This window comes from Cavia porcellus, unplaced genomic scaffold (genome assembly GCF_034190915.1).
Source record: "Cavia porcellus strain 051 isolate PalLab524CR breed Dunkin Hartley unplaced genomic scaffold, mCavPor4.1 scaffold_16, whole genome shotgun sequence".
In the NCBI taxonomy this organism is placed as follows: domain Eukaryota; kingdom Metazoa; phylum Chordata; class Mammalia; order Rodentia; family Caviidae; genus Cavia; species Cavia porcellus.
The window spans coordinates 19,264,857-19,284,606 of NW_026947499.1; the positions used below are offsets into that span (position 1 = coordinate 19,264,857).

The following is a 19,750-nucleotide window of genomic DNA, read 5'->3' on the forward strand; positions in this document are numbered from 1 at the left end:
AGGGGTTAAAGAAAATTACCCTGGCCTCCTCCATGCTAATGTAATCTCTAACCAGATCTTCCTAGCTGCAGCTCAAATTGCTTTTTAGATTAACATTTAATTATTAACAGGGTCCCCTGGAAGGCCTCAGGCTCTGGAACAAGGCTGGGGGAGGAGCAGCAGGAGAAGGGGCTTTTGCTGTGGCTGCCTTGCAGAAAGAGAGAGATGGAGGGCACGGGGAGAGAGGATGGGGACAGGGAGAAGGGTCAGGCAAGGAGAGAGAAAGACAGACAGCAGGAAAGGAGGAGAAGGGAGGCGTGAGGACAAGGAGCCAGGAGAAGAGGAGCCAGACAACGGATCTTCCTGTGGAGGGCACCCCAAAGGCGGTGGGGAAGGGACTGTGTGCCCCGGTTGACTTCTGAATAAGGATCTTTGCCCTTCCGTCCTGCTTGAAGGCCTGTGGTTTCTCCTGTTACTCCTACGAGAGGACTCAACTTCCGGAGACTCTGGCTGGTTTGGTTTCAGTGCTAGGGACTGACCAGAGAAGCAACCTTCCAAGGTCACACAGACGGGCTCTGACCTCTGCACCCCAATCTGGTGTTCGTCTTCCTCTTCCATCCTGGGCCTCCCGCCGCCACTTCAGCCTCTTCCTGGGGTTGGGGCAGTGGTGTGGCCAGGGCAGTATGAAGACAAGGGGACTTCAGTAAGAGCCAGAGGGATGGACTGACAGTGACAAGGGTGCAGGCCAGGAGGCCCCGGAGGGGTGTCAGGTACCGTCTCTTCCTCCACTTCCTTTTAGGGGACTCAGCATCCTCTCTGTCCAGCCTGCTCTTCACATGAACCACTGGGATTTTCCAGTGTCCCATCTTGTCACCTCTATGGAGATTCCAAATCCCTCAGAGAGAGGGGTCGCACCCAAAGTCCTTTTCGTACCAACAGGCCAAGGACCTGTGCCTTGTGTACAGCTTGTGTCTGGAAACCAAGCCATACCATCCTCTCGTGGCCCTTGTCAGTCAGCTGGCTCCCTCTTCTTTAAGCTTTAACTGGGAAAACAGAGACTCAGAGACAGTGACTTCCTTAAAGTCACTCAGCTGATCAGGACCCCAGCGCCTGGTCCCTGGCTGGCTGGTGCCACCCTGAGCCGGTAAGGCCAGCAAAATGCATAATCCTGTTGGCTCTAGGAAGGCCTGGCTTGACCTTCCTCTCCTCTCCTGGCCACAGCTGGTCTTTGGCCTTGAGTGGAGCCCGGAAACCGGCATAGGCAGCTTCAGGGGGAAGGGAGAGGATGAGCGCTGACGGGGTGCAGTCATGACCTTCACAGGGTCACAGCCTTGCCCTGCCATGACGCCCAAGTATGTCTTCACATTCTGCCTTGCTCCAGGGCCAGCACAGCCTGCTGGGGGTGCCCCACGCATGAGGACATGTCCCACCCACCTGCTGCTGAGGGCAGGGCCCGCTGGGGTCTGCAGAGAGAGGCCAGCAGAGTCTGGTTATAGCCAGGGCTGGGGTATAGCTAGCTTTGGGAGGTCAGTTCTGGTTGGCTGTTGCCCTGGTGCCTCCTGGACAGGACATTCTTGCTGATGTCTCAGCACATGATACTCAGCACATGCCACAGGGGTGGCCCCCAGCAGATGCTGAACAAGTGTTTGCTACCCAGAGTGAGTGAGGCCAGAGGTAATCGTGTCAGTACTGTTCTGCCCGGTACTGAATGTTTATGGAACGAGTGGGCGCCCTCCTGGGAGCCTCTGCCCTCCTCCTGCCCTCAGCTCCCCCTCTGTGATCCCAGCCCTCTGGGGGAAATGGAAGTGGACTGAGACCCTGGGGAGAGGCGGGGCCTGGCTGCTGCTCCTCCCTGCCCAGCTGACTGGAGCTGGGGGCTGATGGGCCCCCAAACTCTACAGAGTTGCCATCCCATGGAGTGAGGTTCAGAATCTGTTGATGCCCCACCTACAAGCTGTGTGACCTTGTGACAATTGCTCCCACTCTCTGTGACCATTTCCTAATCTGGGAAATAGAGATAAGCACAGAATCTGCTGGGGAGGATCAGGAGGTGGAAGGCAGGGGGACAGGCCTAGCACAGGGGGACAGTCAGTAAATGCTGGCTACTATTACAGTCCTAAGGTCCACGTTGCTATTTCCAAGTCGTCCCCTCCCACCAGCCTCTGCAGCCAGCCAGACAGGGAGAGATGACAAAAACCAGGCAGGGCCAAAGGCCCCAATTCTCTGTTCTTTTAATAAAAATAAAGACAGCCCTTAGACATCCTTCTCCCTTTCATTGTTCTGCCAAGGCAAGCAGCAGGCTCAGTTCCTCCTAGGACCTGCAAAATTTCTTCCTTTCTTTCCCTTCCCCTGTCACATTTCCTTTATCTAAATCCTCAGCTATGAAAGGGCATATCGACAGCCAGGGGCGTTATCTGGTAGAGGGGACCTTTTCCTCGGGTGTCTCTGAGATAAGGCGTCTTATCAGCCCCCATGTCAGGGATGGTGCCAAAGCATTCTAATCATTGAGAGAGACATTTTTCCCCTCCTTCTCCTCCTTTTTATTATTAAAGTCACAAAAGACCTTGAGCTTATAAACAGTCAGATTTTGCAGATAGGGTTTCAAAATGAGCAGTGCTCCCTGGATGGCCTCTGGCCCAGCCAGGGGAGTAGCCGGTCTGTGTAGCGTTCCAGGAGGCTGGCTTTCTGCAAATGAGACAGAAGCAGGTAGGGGAGGGTGGTCACAGGCCCCTGTGCTGCCCTAGGCTTGCTGTGTGACCTTGTGCAGAATGCTTGGCTTCTCTGGGCCTCAGTCATTTTATCTGACAATAAGCAACTCTGATGCAGCCACTCATTCGACACCTATTTATTAAATGATTCCTCTTTGCCAGGCACTGGAGAGAAAGAAATAACACACGGCCCTTGGCCCTTAGAAACTCACAGCCCAGTGGAGAGAGACATGAAAATGGGCAGTTACAACTTAGTGTGATTAGGGCTGAGATGGGGGACACCCGAAGGAGGGGACAGCTGAGACAGCCCTAAAACCAACCAGGATGAGGCTGGGGATGCTGTGGGCAGAGGGCCCCATGACTCTGAGATTGGGAGCTCTGAGGACTGTGAGGAGACAAGACCAGGCCAGAGGTCGGTCCTGAGGCCAGAGAGGTGTTGAGGCCCAGAGGACTCTGGTTTGTCTTGCTTGTAGACAAGGGATGATTTGGGAGCTGGGAGTGGTGGCCCCCTTGCCCATCCCAGACCTACCCCAGCAGCAGGAAGCCACGGGAAGGGAAGAAACCCCTCCTGTCCAAGGTGCCAGTCTCTCCAGCAGGGCCTTCCCTGGAAAAGCTGTGTCTAAACTCATCCTGTCTCCTCCTGAAACTCCGCCAGACCCCCTGCGCTCAGTTGGTGGCCCTGCTTGGCTGCTAGAGCTGCCTGTGAAAGAGCGCCCAGTGAGGGGCAGCTGGCAGGGCCCAAGGGCTGCACAGCGGGCAGTCTGCCCTGTACCTCACAGCTGCAGCATGAGCCTACCCTTTTCCGTCACAAGCTGCAGGGATGTGTGGCCCACAGATCTGTGAGCCTGGTGAGAACTGGGCTGCTGGTCCCTGCAACCTGGTGAAAGGGTGGAGGGAGGGCTGGACATGGCCAGGACCCAGGTAGATAATGACCTGGAGGATCATAGGGATCAGAGCTGCCCAGCTGGGGTCGCACGCCAGCACCAGGAGTGTGAGAAGTTCCAGGCTTCCAGCGCAGGTCCCCTTTGCACCCTGGGTCCCTTGCCTCCCCTCCTCCAGCCTGCTCGGCCCAGCCTCTGGGCAGTAGCAGAGCTCAGTGGTGAGGACCGGGCTCTCCAGCCACACTGCCTGATGGGTGGCCCCAGGCAGGGCTTGCCATCTTCGGGTCTGAGTCCCATCTGTTGAGCAGGAAAGGGCATGGGCTGGCTTTTTCCAGCTCTCACTGCTGACCCTCACCCCTGCCTCAGGGTGTGAAGACCGGCATGGATCAGGAGGCAGAAAGGCCTGACACCTTCCAAGTGTGCCCCCGGGAATGCCTGTACATGCAGGGAGCGTGTCCCAAGGTGAACAGTGTATTTTTGTCTTCTGGTGGGAGCGAATGTGGATACCCAGCCGGTCACCTCTGGGTGGACAGAGTTCGCCCACATGCCTGGGTGTGTCCTCGAGGCTGGTGACCAAGGCTGTGGTGGAGGGGGCACAGGCCTGCTCCTGCCACCTGCTCACGTCCCAGGTCCCCAAGGAGCCGTGTCACGTTCCGCAGTCAAGGACTTTCATCCCTGCAGTAAACCCCACTTCACTCCCTCTTTAAACTGTATAATTTTTGCCTGATTGTAATGGCATATTTTAAAATTACCAGAAATCAAAGCCAGGAAGTGGATACTGCAGCTTTTTATTGCTTCGCTGTGTTAGGCTGGCGACTGGGGGAAGGGGAGGAGAATCACCTCCCTCCCCCACAGCCATCCCCCACGCCTCTCTGTGTCTGTCTTTTTTTCTCTCTCTCTTTCTCTCTCTCTCTTTTTTTTCTTGAGACAGTAATAGGAGAAAATTGGTTTTGAAACTGAATAAAAGTCCCTTTCAGAGGAAATCATTTCTTTCAGGGTACCTTTGCTGAAAGTAAAATAGAGCATAATGAAAGGTGGTTACGTGATTGTCTTTCATTTACCAAGAGGCCAGGACAGACAGGAGGCTGCCACCGTCTTGGGGAAATACAAGATTGGAATAATTGCACCGTAACAAGGAGCTTGTTGTGAAATTAGTATCTTAAGAAAGTAGTGAAAAAAGGCTTTTCCTCATGAATACTTCATTATTGGAAGAAAGCAGCAGAATGTAGGGCTCCAGACACCTGTTTAGTATTAAATAACTCGCCTTTCTCCCCTTTAAACGCACCCTCCCTCTCCCTTTTCCTTCTCGTTTTAAGCCATCCCAGGGTGGAGGTGACCCACTTGGGGCGAGATGGAGACAGGGCGCCTGGTTAGGCTGAGCCCACAGCTGGCCCCACCTTCTCCCCAGCAGAGGGGAAAGAACGGGTGAGGGAGGGAAGTCCCCGCCCCAGTGGCCTGGCATTTCCTCAGCAGGGCAGCGCACTGGCATCCGGCTCTGGGAGTGGGTTAGCATGGAAGCCACACGTGAGCTGCCACATGCGGGGGACAGAGCTCTGCCTGGCGAGGTAGAGCTGCTGCAGGGGACCCTGCCCTTTCCTCTTGGGCAGGAGGGGAGGGGAGCTCAGTCAGACAGAGACAGAGATCCCGCCTGGGTCAGGGCAGCCTTGATGGCCTGTGGGGACAGAGCTGCAGCCTGCGACAAGGTTGCAGCTCCCTCAGTGGGCTGCGCTGAGCAGTCTGCTCACAGGGTGTCCCAAGAGAGCTCAGGTCAGCCACCAGCAGGAAGACAGCCAGCCTTGGAGCTCAGAGGAGAGGATCTTACTGATTTGCACATATCAGGGCAGCCTGCAGGAGGTGGTGACCTCCAGGCTGAGCAGGCCTGGGGCACATAGGACTCATCAGCTCCAGCCCTGTCATGGTAGAAATCCACCCTTCAAGAGACTTAGGTTCTTTCCCTTCACATAATGCCAGGCATGAGCCTCCATATGCCTCAGTGTCCCCATCTGTCAGGGACAAAGGGTGTCTGCTTTGAAAGTCTCCGGTGTTCTGCGGGATCCTGGAGGCCGTGGTGGGCAGTAGAAATGGAACAACCGAGTGACCAGCACCTCATCTGCCTCCTCACAGGGACCCGGCCGCAGAGTGCGCCCCAGCAGGGGCCCCCGGCTCAGCCATGCTGGCCTGTCTGCAGAGGACCCAAAACCCACCGGGCCAGCACCTGGTCTGCCCGAGCAAGAGCCTGGAGCTGCGCAAGTGTGAGTAGGACCCTCCTCAGCCTCTTGGCCCGCAGGGGCTGCTTTCTGTCCCTCAGGCCTCGGCCCAGCATTGCTGTTCCCCTCAGCGAGTCCTTCCACTGTGGTCCCATGTTTGTGTTTTTACTAGTGTGTTTGCAGTACACAGTGGTTCATTCATTGCGGGGAACTGGTACGTGTGCACGACACATCTTAACCCTTTCTGTTTTCATTCTGTTCCCTCCTTCTTCCTCCCTCCCTTTATCTCTGATCCCTTTCCATGTTCCTGTCTTGGAGTCTTGGTCCTCCCACACCCTCCCAAGACCCTTGCTCCGTGCACTTTGTGTCCCACCTCTAGGGTGGCACCGACTCTGGCATCGCCCTTAACTCAGGCCTCCCCTCCTTCCCTGCAGCCTTCCCCGTCCCCCGCTGGCGCCAGCACTCACCCTCTCCTCTCCCATCTCACCGTACGCCGTGTCTGTCTCGCTCGCCTCATTTGCCTGCGTTGACACAAGATAATTCCGAACAGGCCCCAGCCACAGGGAACAATTCCCTGTGTGATCTTGGCCGTGTTCTTCCTCTCTACCCTTGCTTGTCCGTGTGTCCTTTTAGGAGCCAGACTTGGTGACCTACACAGATCAGTCCTCCTTGACCAAGTAGCAGCAGGGTCCCGGGAAAACCTTCTTACAATGTTCTCAAGTCACCAAAAGGCTTTAAAAAAAAAAAAAAAAAACTTTCAAAGAACCCAGTATAGTTAAAAACAGAGAGTTGTCATAAAAATTGGATTTCTAGTGTATCTTGAAAAACCTCAGAGGATCGGGTAGCATAAACCTGCAATGCTGCCCTACACCTTCCCCGGTGAAGGGGCCGCCCGGCCCCAGAGCACCTCGGTCCCGCCCTCCTCAGTGCGTCCTGAGGCCCAGATCACTTGCAGTTTGTCATTATGCTCCCCCTGTTGCTTTTTCTTTTCCTTGCATTTTAAATGTCTGTCTTGGCGCTGACATTGTTGCCCAGCACACTAAGAAGTACAGAGGCAAAAGCCTCGCGCCCCCAGAGCAGCCTATGTTAGCTTCCTGGTGCTCTCGCTGATGTTCATCCCGACAGATGTGTAGTGCCCGTGTCCTACCCTGTCCCACACCTCACCTGCTCACTTTACAACACATCCTGCGTGTCGCCTTCTAAAGAGCTTCCTGTTTCCTTACCCACGGTTTCCCCTAGCAAGGGTGAACCCTAATTTACACAGCCGGCCCTCTCTACACCGTACCTGGTGCCATCACAGTGAATGACATGTGGGGTAAATTTCTGGAAGTAGAAATACTGGGTGAAAGGTAATGTGTGTTTGTAATTTGGACTGTTGTGGTGTGACATCTTTAGCCCCTGTCCCTGTGGACCTGCCACAGTACTGTGCAAGGGGACCTGTTCCCCAGGCATCACAGCAGCCTGGAGGTTTGGTTCACCTGAGCAGGGAAAAGAGCATCAGACTGCAGTCGGGCTTTAAAACAGTGAGGTTGAGCATCTTTTCATGTTCGGACTGTTTTTTGTTTCTTTAAAGAATCTAGTTATCTTCTTGGTTCATCTTTCACTTGAGTGGTTGTTCTTGTTCTTATTGATTTGTAGGAACTGGTTTTTTCATTTTGTTTTGTTTTTGAGACAGGGTCTCACGATGTAGTGTAGGCTGGTCCTGAATCACTATGTGCCCAGGCTGGCCTGGAATGTGTGGTGATCCTCCTGCCTCGGCCTCGTGAGTGTCGGCATTACAGGCATGCAGTGTCAGGCTACTCGCGTAGGTTAGAATTAGACCTCTGTCTGTCTTAGGAATTGCAGATGCTTTTTGTCCTTTGTTTTTGGTTCTGCCATGGAGAAGCTTTCTTTGGGAAGTGAGTTGTCAGCATTTCCTTTAGGGCCTTAGATTTTGCAGCATACATAGAATGTCTTTCTGGGCTGAGCTGTTTTTCTGTTGTTTCGATTCTTGTTTTTGAGACAGAGTCCTATAATTTATCTGGTATAAAGTGTGAGGTATGGATTCAAGCATCTTGAAATATCAGTGCAGTGGTTTTTTAATTATTGTAGTCTTATTAACACACTTAAAATTTTAACAGGTTTATTGAGATATAATTTACATACCGTCTAACCATTTGAAGGAATTCAGTAGTTTTAGTGAACTCACCAAATGATGCGAACATCACCACAGTTCTTAATTTAAATGGTACTGGGGATCAGATCCAGGGTCTTCGTGCTATAACATCTTCAGCCCTTTTTTATCATTTATTTTATCTTGAGATAAGGTCTAAGCTGAACTTGAACATGTCATCCATCCACCTGCTTGGGCATTCCAGAGTACTGGGATAACAGTCACACACCACCACGTCCAGTTTACCTGAGTCAATATTAGAGCATTTTCATAATAAGAAACCCCATATCCATCAGCAGCTGCCCCCTTCATTCCTCTCCACACACATACCCCCTCTCTATATGCAGATTTCCCAATTTTGGACTTGCCTTAGGGTAGACTCGTATTGTATGTGATCTTTTGTTTTGTTTTGGTTTTTGGTACTGGGGATCAAACTCATGACCTCACGCTTTTCAGGCAGGCACGTAAGCCACTGAGCTAAATCTCCAGTCTCTTACATGATCTTTTGTGAGTGGCTTCTTCCACTTAGCATAATGTTCTCAAGGTTCATCCATGCTGTATCGTGTTCATCCATTTTAATATTTGGTCGGCCTCGTTAACTCCCACAAATTTCCCCGGCTGCTCCGTGTATTCTACTGTCTGAACTAGGGAATCCACTTACCGAGGTAAAAACAAATGCTGCCTACATTTTTCCCGCGATTGCATCACATTACAGATGAATCTAGGAAGAACTGTTTTGATAATGGCATCTTTTCAAAACTCTTAGGAACACTATGTGCCTGTTTGTTCAGACTTCTTTTTGTGTCCCTGAGGGACTTTTTAATATTTGCTTCATTTAGATCTTGTACATTTTGTGATCACGTTCACCTCTGGATAGTTTGGCTGGATTAGTCTTTTCTTCCCTAAGGGAAGGTTGTTTGTATGAAGGCTCTTAACTTCTGCACCTTACGGAGTTACTTTATTGTTGATACTGTTTTTCAATGTAGTGTCTTGGGTTTTCTAGTGAAACCTACAAGTGATGAGTCTACCTTCTGCTTTGTTTTATGTCTTGATTCCTTGTTTAATTTAATAGAGTTGGCTGTTACTCCTGTAACAATGAAAATAATAGCAGTGGGAACAGACGTTCTTCCTTTGTAGCTTCAAGGTTTCCCCATTAAGCAACTGCTGGCTTTGGGACAGGTATTTTATTAGGTTAAGTCAGTCTCCATCTACTCCTGTTTTATTAAAGGGTTGAAAAAAATCAAGAATGGACTTTGGAACTTTGCCAAATGACTTTCCAGTGTTTATGAAGATGAACATATGGCTTCTCTCCTTCAATCCATTAACACAGTGACATTAATAGATTTCTTCATATTGAACCGTCCTTGCATTCTTGGTCCATCTCCACCTGCTCTGGGGAAACATTTCTTCATACTTGCTGGCCTGGGTTTGACTGGAGATCTGTGTGTCAACTTTATCAGAAAGGTGGTTGTTGAGTTTTCTGCTTTTAGGGTAATTTTGTGTTGGGTTTTAGCCTTCCTTTCTTTATCTGTGCTCTTCAGCAGTTTGATCAGAAGTGGAAGTATCAATTCTTTTTTTTTTTTTTTTTTTTTTTTGTCTTTTTCGTTTTTATCGGTACCAGGAATGGAACTCACGACTGCCTGCTTGCAAGGCAGGCGCTTATGCCGTTGAGCTAAATCCCCAGCTCCCAAAGTATCAATTCTTTAAAGGCTGGCTGATTCCCTGTGACACTGGGCTAGAGTGTTTATTAGGGTAGGCCAATAGCTGTTTAATACTGTTATCTATTTGTCCTGTAATATTTAACTATTCTGATTCTTGGATGAGTTTTAATAAATTTTGTTTCTCAAAGAACTATCCATTTCATCCAGGTTTTCCAGTTTATTTGCATGAGGTCAAACAAAGTAATTTTTTCAATTATGGTAAGTATTTTAAACCTCATTGATTTTCTTTTTATTTTGGCAGTGTCGGAGGGTCTTGTGCATGCCAGACAAGCTCTACTACATCCCTAACCCTAACCCTTCTTTTTTTTTTTTTTTGGTACCAGGTATCGAACTCACAACCTTGTGCCAAGCAGGTGCTTATGCGGCTGAGCTAAATCCCCAGCCCACAGGTTTTGTTTTGCGATAGGGTTTTGTTAAGCTGCCCAGGCTCACCTTGATCCTCTAGCCTCAGGCTCTCCAGTAGCTAAGATTACAAGCGTGTGCTGCCATGCCTGGCCATTGAGCACTTCTTATGCTACTATATTCTGTAGCTTTAATATGTAATGTTTTCAACTTCATTACTTTCCAGATATTTTGCAGTTTTGCTTATTTCATCAACCTAAGACTCATTAGGGTCTCACCCATCAAGTAATAGGTGTTTAATTTTGAGACAGGGTCTCAGCGTATTCCAGGCTGGTGCTGAACTTACTGTGTAGCTCAGCTTAGCTATGGTCTCCTGGTGATCTTCCTGCCTCAGCCTCCCAAATGCTGGGGATTACAGGCATGTATCACCACTCCCAGAGGATGCTTTGGAGTCAGCATTACTAATTAAGATAGTAACCTCTTTTTTTTTTTTTTTATGTGGATTTTTCTTGAAATCTTCCAATCCTTCTACCGCAACATTTCTGCGTGACTTTGTTGAGGTGTAATTTATCTATAAAGTTGGGTCGGCTATGTGATCCAGTGTGAATACCTTGTTTTTCTTTAAATAGAGTCCAATCATATGGTGCTTTGTGTTTAGAAGTCTTTCACGGTGTGAACTGTGTTCTGCTTTATATACCTGCAAGTCATAAGGTAGGTTGGTGTTTTGCTCTAGTGGAGTAACTTCCCACGATTCTTTAGTTCTTTATTTCTTGAGAAGAGTATCTCTCACTTTCCCTGAGATGAGCAAAATGATGAAATTAGTGTGTTTCATCTTTCCACAAATTTCCTTAGAGTTGACGTTGTCTTTTTAGACCTCTGTTACTGACATCAGCTTTAAATGATCTCTTTCGGCCTCGGGTCTTCATGCTGAGGGTAACAGCATACTTCCGTCCCTGCCCCCCTTTCCCTTCTGCATTAGTGACCCCACTGCTGTGTTCTGGGCTAGCACCTGGCCCCATCGCTGGGATTCTCGCACTTGTTTTAATCTCCGAGCCCTGGATAACCAAGGCCGGTGCCCAGCACAGTTCTTCCGCCCGAGCACCCCATACAGTGTGGTGAGGCAGGCCTCGGGGACCCCGCTCACTGCTCCCGCCCATTCACAGCCGTCTGCCTGTTCCCTGTCTGCCGAATGCGGATTTTCTAGACCATGTTGTAAAACCATGTGTTGGCCTCAAGAAGTTGAAGCTGATTTTTGCTTCTTGATCTTTCTGTGCTTTCCACATCCAGGTACTTTCCTAGGATGTGTCCTGAGGTTGGAGTCCGTCCTTCTCTGGAGCACAGCCCTGTGCCCCGGGGACATACAAATCCCAGATCTGGATCATTTCTGTTTCCTTCTTTGGGGACTTCAGCTAAACCCAGATTAGCTGTCTTTCCCCATGTACCTTCTTCTGAAACACCTAACTCTCTACTTCCTTCCACTGACTTTCCTTCCTGTTTTTTTATTTCTCAGCACCTCCCTTTTTTTCTTCTTTTTCTTCTTTTTTTCCTTCTGCTCACACTGTTCTCCCTTTACTTTGACAACAGAGTTTTTTCCCTTCTACTCTTGTATAATGTGCTCTGTTTTTGCTTTAGCTTGTTTTCCTTCCTGGGAAAATATCTGGCTGTAACTTTCATCTTCTGTAGCTACGATCTGATGGAAATGTGTTTTGCTAGCCACAACTTACCTTATGCTTCGCCTCACTTATTCTTCAGGCCCTGTGCTTCTCCACTGTGGATTATTCACCTTGGAAAGAAGTGGGTTTGTTGTTGTTGTTGTTGTTGTTTTCCAAGCCCAGATATTTGCAGGGGGTGTAGGCTGAAAAGGGTCAGCGGTATGCCCTGGATGTTACAGGTGCATTCATTCATCTTTTATTTCCCTCTAGTTGCCTCAGAGAAAAACAGGTTCCTGCATACATGGCTTGTTTGCTTGGTTTATTATATAGCCCACCCTCTTCTACTCTTCTGAAGCAGCTGAGTCTGTCACCAGCCGAGGGCACCCCTCACCTTTCGCTGCTCCAAATAAAGGGTTCAGGTTTTGTATCTCGGGTGGACCCCTCCCCTTTGGGGAGTACATGCTTTGGGCCCTGAAATCGGCAACCACAGATACCTTTTCTCTACATCCTCTCTCAGCCACACACAAGCCCTACTGCTGTGGCAGCGGCCTCTCAACCTCCTTTGTTGGCTCAGGGATTTAATAGCCTCACTGTATTCTACTGCACGAGGAGAAAGGTATTTTACCCTCCCCTTGTTGGTGGACACTTATGTTGTTTCTAGTCTCTCACTACCCGGAACATCTTTGTATGGAGTCGTCTGTGCAGAAGGACTATGCCAGGCAGTACTTGCTGTCTTGAGGGGTCTTGTGTCTGAATCTCTGATCTCTACAGAGCTGACAGAGCTCCCTCCTTGCCCTCTCTGCCACCACCTGGCTGAAGCAGGGGCTTGGCTTCCGGGCTGGGGCTACACTTCCCTTCTGCTCCCAGACCAGAACTCGAGATCCTCCTTGCCCTGTCCACTCAGATCCTTTCACATCACCGCACTTATTGGAAAAGACACTCGCTCCACCTGTAATTGAAGAGTGCAGGAAAGAGGGAGGCAGGAAGAGAGATAAGCAAATTGAATTGGGTGCCCTGCTGCCAGTCAGCGCCTGGACACTGGGTCGAGGAGGCTCCTGCTTCTTCCTTCTGGGCACGACTCTGGTGATGGAGACCTCTTGTTCCTGTTACCCTAAGCAGAGCCGTAACAGGAAAGGCTGGCCTGGAGCTTTGGTCTGTGCTGTTTCTCACCAAGGAAGAAAGGTCTCGAGCAGGCCACAGGCAGAGTAATCTTGGACGAAGATGATCAGCCTCTTGGGATCTGTGTTCCCCTTCTGTAATGTGAAGACCAAATGAGGTGGACCAAAAAAGCCATCCAGCTCAGACCATCTGTGACTAGAATGTCAGCAGCTCAGCTGCAGGGCATAGGGGACAGTCCGAGTTACCCTCCCGAATGTCCTTTCCTGTTAATGTGGGGACCTGAGCTGTAACAAGGACCAGCTGCCTATGAGCCCAGGGTATGGCTGGTGACCCAGAAAGGTAGTGCTGTGGTCACACTGGACAGAGAAACCAGCTGCAAAAATCTGGGCTCTGGACTTCCGTGCCTATCCCAAGGGACTTCAGAAGGGGACCAGAAAAAGAAAGAGAATAAAGATTTTAAGGAGAGGGAAAGTCCATTCCCTTCCCCTACCTCAAGGCTGAAGCTCCTCCCAGCTGGCCAGAGTCCCAGGGTCTCAAACAGGACCTGCCCACCCTGGGACAGAAACCTGTTTATCTCAGCTGCTCAGGACCTTCCCCACTAATAAATATTTGACTTTCTCATCGTGGTGCTATATACAAACTGAGTCATACACTGCTAAAAATACAGGCTGTACAGAGTCCCGGAGAGGCATTCTGGGGGCCAGTGTGGGGGCTGATTCAGGGGCTGAGCCTCCCCTGTGTCCAGGAGGCAGCCTTGAGCTCTTACCATCCTCTGCTGGTGAGCAACTCCTCTGTGGGGGAGAGGAATGTACCCCCTTGTCTCCTTCCCAAGAGCCCACAGGACACAATCTTGGGGCCTGAGACAGGTCTAGGGGTCAAACCCTGGTTCTGGCTGTGTCCCAAGTGGGGCACAGGTGTGAACTTGGACAAGTGGGTGACAGGACCACAGTTTCCTCTGTAACATGGGAATAAAAATGAAAGGAGAGAACACCCCACCCCCAGGGCCTGGGAGGCACCACTGTGCCCCCAGTCCCCAGTGTCTCCGCAGAAGACAACAAGTTCCCTAATCCATCTTCTGTCTCCACTGATGAGAAACTTCTGATGTCCCGTACCCCAAGAGGATCAGGGAGCAGCCCATCCCGGCCCCACCTCCACCCTGGCCCCACTCCAAAGGCCCCCACGACCTCCATCCCATCCCACCGAGGGCTGGAGCTATTGCGAGATGGAGCTCAGCCTGTGGCATTCCTGCAGGGGCTGCCGCTTCCAGCCACGCTAATAAAACACAGAAGAAAAAGGGCAGTTTAAAATTCCAATAAAATTAAAAACAAATCCTGAGCCACACAGCAGATTCAATTACACAGCTGTTGCTGAGTGCAGACCGCGGGGTGGGTGAAGGTCTGCTGCTGCCCCTGTGGGAAGCCGCCTGGGAACGGGCAGAGGCTCGGGGATGCAGGGCCAGGAGAGGGAGGAGGAACTGAAGAATCCACTCAACTTAAAGAAAAATAAGCTCTGAGCTAACTAGGAGGGGAGGCAGCTTGCTTCATCTAGCACAAAACATCTAGCCCCACCCCACTGCCATACCCCTGAGCGTGGGCCTTATCAGTAGGAGCACAGATCCTGTCCACACGGATGCAGCCAAAAAGAAAAAGCCAATTAGAAGTGTAAGGGTCAGGCCAGGTGTGGAGCTGCAGGCCTGTAATCCCAGCACTCTGGGAGGCCGAGGCAGGAGGATCACAAGATCAAACCCAGAGTGGACAACTGAGTGAAATCCTGTGTACAAATAAGGAGCGGGGGACATAGCACAGTGCAGAGAACTTGGGTTCAATCTCTGCTACTGAAAAAAGGCAAAAAGGTGTAAGGGATAAGAAAAGGAATGAAACTGTCTGCATAGAAACCCAACTAAGTCTTCAATAAGATTGTGAATACAAGATCAACATATAAACACAATTATTTTGTACAGTGGGGCTGGTGTACTTGTGCAGAACAGAGGTCTTTAGCCTTGTGAGCCATACAGTCTCTATTATAATTTATCAACACTCGCTCTAGCAGGCAACAGCCAGGAGCCTAAATACATGGGCACGGCTGTGTCCCAATAGAACTTTACTGACAAAGGCAGGCAGCAGGAGAAATGTGGTCCCAAAGGCAGCAGTTGGCCGACCCTCGCTCTCCACCAATAAGAACTGGCAAATCCATGATATAAAGATGCTGTTACAGTGTTTTTGGAAACAATGATACGTAATTCACATACTGCACAATTCCCCCCTTTATATTGTACTATTCAATAGTTTTTTTAATATATTCACAGAATCATGCAACCATCAAACATTGGGGCCAGGGATTTAGCTCAGTGGCATAAGTGCCTGCCTGGCAAGCGCAAGGTTGTGAGTTCAATCCCCGGTACCAAAAAAAAAAAAGTTTAAGAACATTTCATTATCTCCCCAATTTATTATCAGCCGCTTTGGATTTCTCCACAACTTCCTGGGCCTTAAGCAATCGCTAAACTATTTTATGTGTCTACAGAATTTGTTCTTCTGGACAACTCAATACAAATGAACTCATGAAATGCGTGACATTTTATGACTCGCTTCTTTTCCTTAACATTTCCAAAGTTCACCCAAGTTGTTGGCTATTTCATAACTTTTCCTCCTTAGTCCTGAATACTCCACTAGATATATCCTGTTTTATTTATTTATCGACTGATTTAAATGCTTGGGGTGTTTTCTCCCACTGATTTGGCTATTAAGAATGCTGCGAAGATTCATATGTGTGTGTGTGTGGGCATGTGTTACCGTTTCTCTTGTGTGTACACAGACAAGTGGAATAACTATATGCTGTTTAACTTGTTGAGGAAGTGCCACTATTTTCCAGAAAGACTGTACCACATTCCATCCCTCCTGGTAGTGTATGAGGAATCTCACTTCTCCACATCTGCACCAACAAATAATTTGTTGCTATTTTTTATTGTCCTCATCTTAGTGGGTGGAAAGTTAGTATTACAATGTGCTTCCATTTCCCTAATGACTAAGGATGTTGAAGATGCTTTTATGTGCTTTTGGCCTTTGTGTATCTTAAGAAATGTCTACTCAGACCCTTCGCTTATTAAGTCTGTTGTCTTGTTTTTACTGAATCATACATGTTCAGGTTGGGCATAGTAGAGCATACCTGTAAATCCCAGCACTTTTTACTTATTTATTTTTAATCCCAGCACTCTTGAGAGGCCGAGGCAGGAAGAATCCAAGTTCGAGCCCAGCCCCAGCAATTTAGGGATTTTGGGACACCTTCTCCCAAAATTAAAAACAAAATTTAAAAGAAATGGGAATGTAGCTCAGTGTAAATGTCCTAGGTTCAATTGTAAGTGCTGAAAAAGATTATATTCTAGGTAAAAGCCATGCAACATACACAGGATTTACAAATATCTCCCCCCATTTCAGGGTTGCCTTCTTCACTTTCTTCACGGTATCTTTTGAAGCACAAAGCTTTCAGTTTTGATGAATGTCTGTGGCTTGTGTTTTTGATGTTTTATTTAAGAAGGCTTTGTATAACCCAAGGTCATGAAGATGTACTCTTGTGTTTTCTTATGAGAGCTTTCTAGTTTTTGCTCTTTGTTTAGGTCTTTGATAAGTCTTGAGTGAATTTGTGTATGGTGTGAAGGAAGAATTCCTTCTTTGGCATGCCAGTATGTAGTTATCTCACAACCATGTAAAGAGACCAATCTTTGCTGTACGGAGATATTTTGGAACCCTTGGCAAGAGTCAACTAACTGTAAATGTGAGGTTTATTTCTGGATTCTGGATGCTACTAACACATCTATCTTTATGCCAGTACTGCAATGTCTTGCTTTTTTTCCAGCTCTTTCCTTCCTAAGTAGTGTGTGTGTGTGTGTGTGTGTGTGTGTGTGTGTGTGTGTCCATTCTGAGTTCCATGAACTTTAGTATCAGTTTGACAATTTCTGCAAAGAAGCCAGCTGAGATTCTGACAGATTGCACCAGCTCTGTAGATGTGTTTGGGGAACATTGTGTCTTAATAGAAACATTGTGTCTTCCAACCCATGAACAAGGAGTGTCTGCCCATTTATTTTTATCATTTTCAGATTATGAATGTTGCTGTTTTGTTAAAATGTATTCTTTTAGTTGCTATATCAATGTAATTTTTTTGTTTGTTTGTTTTTTGGGGTGGGAGCTTGCTAGGGATCAAATTCATAGCCTTATGCATGCAAGGCAAGTGCTCTACCATTGAGCCACATCCTCAGCCCTGAAAGTGTCTTTGTTTTGTTTTTTGGTATGGGGAATTGAACTCATGACCTTGTGCTCACTAGGCAGGCATTGTGCCACTGAGCTACATCCCCAGCCCAGGAACTGTCTTCTTAATTCCATTTAGTCATTGTGCATTTATAGAAAAACAATTAATTTGCATATCTTGGTTATATATTCTGCAATCTTGTAGAACCCAGTTATTCTAACAGCTCTGAATAGAGATGGTTTTCCTTCTAATCTGTCTTCAGTTAGTTTCCTGCAGTATAGTGTTGCAGAGAAGTGGCAGGAACAGAGAGTTTTGTCTGATTCTGCATTTTAGAGGGAAAACATTTGGTCTTTTTACTGAGTATGAACTCAGCTGTGGATTTTTCATAGTTTCCTGAATATGGCTATTTTGAAGGGGTGTAGACTGGGGAAATGCTTTTTCTGCAGCCAGAGCTGAATATATGGTAGCTGCCTTTATCAATATGGTATGTTAGGTTAATTGACGATTTGAGGTTGAACCACCCTTGCATTCTTTGGATAAGTCCCACTTGGTCAGGGTGTAGTTCTTTCTGTACATTGCAGGGTTTGGTTTGCTCATATTTCGACTTCTCCATCTAGATTCATAAAAGTTATTGATCCATAGTCTGTGAGAGAGGTATTTAATTGTGGTATTAGGATAATGCTGACCTTGCAGAATTGCAAATGTTCTGGGCCCATGTCTCCCTCTACCCCCGACAGAAGTTTGTAAAGAACTTGTATTAAGTCTTCTTTAAATGCTTGGTAAAATTCAGCAGGGAAACCATCCTGACTGGTGCTTTTAATTGTGAGTAGTAGTTTGATCAGTCAATCTCTTGTTAAAGGTCTCCCCAGATCTCCAATTTGTTAAGCCACTTTGGGTGGTTTATACCTAGGAATTTGTCCACTGCATCTAAGTTATGATGTGCAATTTAAAATTGTAATGCGATAGTTCTGAGTTTGATCTCAAGTATCACAAAATAAAACTACAATAAATAAAAGATGCAAATAACGTTTACAGAGAAATTAAAACTTACTTAATTTCTTTTTTTTTCCACTATTAGGGATGTAACCCTAGGGCTCTGGGCATGTTGGGCAAATACTGTACTCTTTACTCAACTACCTGTCTAGCTCTTGTTTTTAGATAGGGTCTCAGTTTCCCAGTCTGGTTTTGAACTTGTGATCCTCCTGCCTGGGCTCCTGAGTAGCTGTGATTCTAGTTGTTTGCCATGATGCCCAGACAAATTAAACGATCTAAGTAAACTTAGAAATATGTCAGGTACAGGAACAGCAATTTAATCTGGAAGAAAATCCAAGTGAATCCCTACCTCATAGTCATTTGTGCATCTGTGTGTAACTTGAAAAGCTGGCATAATTAAGGAAAAGACAAACTGGACTGCATTACAATTTAGTAAGTCAAGACCAATGACAAACAGAGAGACCAATCTCCAGAGTGGAGCCCCAGCTGTGGCCACAGAAAGAAAGCAGCAGGAGTGGGTGGGCAGCCGGTGCTGGGCTGGGCGGGAGAGGCTGAGAGCCAGAGATGGAGGATGCACTGGGCAAGGACTGGGTGGAGATGGGGGGGCGTTCCAGAGCTGTGACGGAGGCAGAGGGGCAGGCAGCCCTGTACCAGGCAGAGATGGGGACCGCAAGGCCAGGGAGAGGGAAGGATGATGGGCCCAAGTTAGAGCCCAAGGCAGGAAGACTGAGGCACTGGTGGGGGCAGGAAAGTCAAGCTGGGGAGGGGTAAGAGTGACCCCCAGTGCACCTAGAGGGATGCAGGAGTAGCTGGAGCTCGGGATGAGGAAGGCCTAACACACCTACCTTTTTCTCCCCCCAGTATTGGGGATAGAGCCCAGGTCTCTTTCACACTCAGCAAGCACCCTACCACTCCTCAGCACCTCCGGGGTTTTAAAAAAAAAAATTCTGAGGCACAGTCTCACTAAGCTGCCCTGGCTGTCCTCCCACCTCAGCCTTCCAGGTAACTGAGATGATAGATTTGTGCCATCGTGCCCAGCACCTGTCTTTATGCACAGGGTATCCCTGAATGTCCAGTCATGCATGGCTCCTCTTCTGTGCCCAAGCATCTTCAGTGTGTGTTTGTGCACATCTGTACACACATGGATAGAGAATGACAGGGACAGGAGCCCTGTGTCCTACTAATGAGCTTCAGTGCGTCCATTGCCTGTTCAGCTCAAAGAAAAAAGCTACAAAAAAGGTGGCCAACATTTTTTGAGCACCTACTGTAGATCAAATCACCTGGCATGCACGCTGTCACTTGTCACTGCTTCCCCCCAGAGGAAGGAGGCCAGAGAGCTGCAGTCACTTTCCTGAGGCCCTCAGCTGGGAACTGGGACACCTAGATTCATCCGAGGGTCGTGAAGCCAGGGCAGGCTGGGGTCCTTGGGACAGTCAGGAAATGCAGTCACACTGCCACTCCCCAGGTCCCTCCCAGCAGAGGCCTGAGAACAGCTGTGTCTGCCCTGGCCAGGCAGCCTTCCCTGCCCCCCTCCTGGGCGACCTCATTAGGGATTCTGCCTGTGCCACCAGCTAATTAGTGTCATGTTAATTGAGCGTTCAGGAGGCTGCCACCTCCAAGGGCGGAGTGTCACAATGAAGGGGAATGCAGATGCGGGGCTGCTCCTCCCTGCGGGCTGGGAGGGTCTGTCCTGCAGCCCTGCAGCTCGAGCTCCTCACTGCAACCCAGACAATGCCCACTGGGACTTCCTGAGAAAG

At 48.7% G+C, this 19,750-nt stretch overlaps 1 protein-coding gene across 3 annotated transcripts in view; it reads left to right on the forward strand.

The window, feature by feature from the left end:
* Fam222a (family with sequence similarity 222 member A) overlaps positions 1-19,750 on the forward strand; it is a 49,247-nt gene that overhangs the window by 21,363 nt on the left and 8,134 nt on the right. For 2 of the 3 annotated variants that reach the window (XM_003477909.5, XM_063225822.1), the window contains exon 2: positions 5,693-5,820. In XM_003477909.5, coding sequence (XP_003477957.1) covers positions 5,739-5,820 — 82 coding nt within the window. In that variant the 5' untranslated portion in view covers positions 5,693-5,738. Of the gene's footprint in view, positions 1-5,047; positions 5,134-5,692; positions 5,821-19,750 lie in introns of those variants that run through there. The other variant, XM_023560783.2, reaches the window with a different exon arrangement.